Genomic DNA, 1,634 nt, shown 5'->3' with positions numbered 1-1,634 from the left:
GCCCCTTTTCCCTAAAGCTGTTCCTTCCCACCTGCCATTTAGTTATCACTTATCACTCCTTGTGCTCTCTGGTCCCCCTGCCTGTGTCCTTATTTCCTCCTCTCTCAAGAGAAATAACAGTCAATTCATGCTTGATACACCTGAAAGCAACTGAGAGAAAATGGGTTTTTATTGCTGGAGGAAAGGGTAGGGCAGTGGCAAAGGGCCAGTCTTTGCCTTTTGGGAGGAAAACGTTATGTTTTGTCTTATGCTACTGAGATGTCCAATACACAGGGTTTTTTTGCTTGTTTGTTTCTCAGGGTCATGGCGGAGGAGCTCTGGAACCATTCCTCCCTATCCAGCTTCATCCTTGCAGGCCTGTTCAGCCACTCGCCTTATGACTCCTTCTTCTTTTCCCTGGTTCTTCTGGCCTTCGGGGCCGCTGTTGTTGGCAACATCCTCCTCCTGACACTCATCCAGGCTGATAGACGCTTGCACACCCCCATGTACTTCTTCCTCAGCCAGCTCTCCATCATGGACTTGACAATGACATGCACAGTGGTACCCAAGATGGCAGCCAACTTTCTCTCAGGCAGGAAGTTCATCTCCCTGGCAGGCTGTGCATCTCAGATCTTCCTCGTGGTCATGGTAGGAGGAGCTGAGTGCTTCCTCTTGGCTGTCATGGCGTATGACAGGTACATGGCAGTCTGCTACCCACTGAGGTACCCTGTGCTCATGAACTGGAAGGTTTGCTCTTTCCTGGCCATGGCATCCTGGATGGGTGGGATGGCAGACAGTGTGATTGACGTGGGGATGGTCTTCAGCTTCCCCTACTGTGGATCTCTAAAGGTGGACCACTTCTTCTGTGAGGTTCCGGCCCTGTTGCGACTCTCCTGTGCTGACACCTCACTGTTTGAGGACCTCATCTACGCATGCTGTGTGGTGATGTTACTGCTGCCTCTTGGGGTCATTGTGGCTTCTTATGCTCGAGTCCTCACAACTGTGATTAGAATGCCCTCTACTGAGGGGAAACAGAAGGCCCTCACCACTTGCTCTTCCCACCTGGCTGTAGTGGGCCTCTACTATGGGGGAGCCATATTTAGCTACATGCAGCGGGCCTCATCTAGGACACCAATGGGAGATAGAGCCACCTCCATCTTCTACACTATCCTCACTCCAATGTTCAACCCACTCATTTACAGCCTGAGGAACAGGGAGGTAACCAGTGCTCTGAGGAAGGTGCTGGGGAGGTGGGGCATGTAGATAACCCTACCCCCATACAACTTACTCTAGTTTCTTGTCTTATCTGTTCCTTCCTCTGTCCAGGCTTCCCTGTTATTTCCATATTTCCTCTATACCTTTCTTGGAACTCTCTGGCTGGGTAGGATTAGGCTGTGAGCTGAGAGTAATCTGCAAACAGGTAGGACACCTGGCAGGATGATGCTTGAGTAGTAGATGGCTCTTGTTAGAGTCACATGATCCTTTCCTCCTCTAAGAACCACTGTTTTGAGGATTCAAAGCCCATGGTAAATTTAAGAACCATCAGATGTTTGTGTCCTCTGGAGGTTGGCAGGCACAGTCTTTCCTCTAGACTACATATTAAGCTGGGTTGTAGCTCAGTTGTTAGCATGAACAACGCGCTTGACTCCTTTCCC

General features: G+C 50.1%; 1 protein-coding gene across 1 annotated transcript; it reads left to right on the top strand.

Moving 5' to 3' along the window:
- Window positions 1–303: 303 nt before the first annotated feature.
- On the top strand, window positions 304–1,242 carry LOC128123084 (olfactory receptor 2M3-like). The gene has a single exon (XM_052759054.1). It carries the CDS (start codon window positions 304–306, stop codon window positions 1,240–1,242), a length of 939 nt encoding a protein of 312 aa, XP_052615014.1.
- Window positions 1,243–1,634: the final 392 nt, after the last annotated feature.

The sequence above is a fragment of the Peromyscus californicus genome, unplaced genomic scaffold (genome assembly GCF_007827085.1).
Source record: "Peromyscus californicus insignis strain IS unplaced genomic scaffold, ASM782708v3 Scaffold_3__1_contigs__length_106647218, whole genome shotgun sequence".
Taxonomy (NCBI): domain Eukaryota; kingdom Metazoa; phylum Chordata; class Mammalia; order Rodentia; family Cricetidae; genus Peromyscus; species Peromyscus californicus.
Note: the sequence above shows the minus strand (reverse complement) of the source record. Positions and strands in the feature narration are given on the sequence as shown.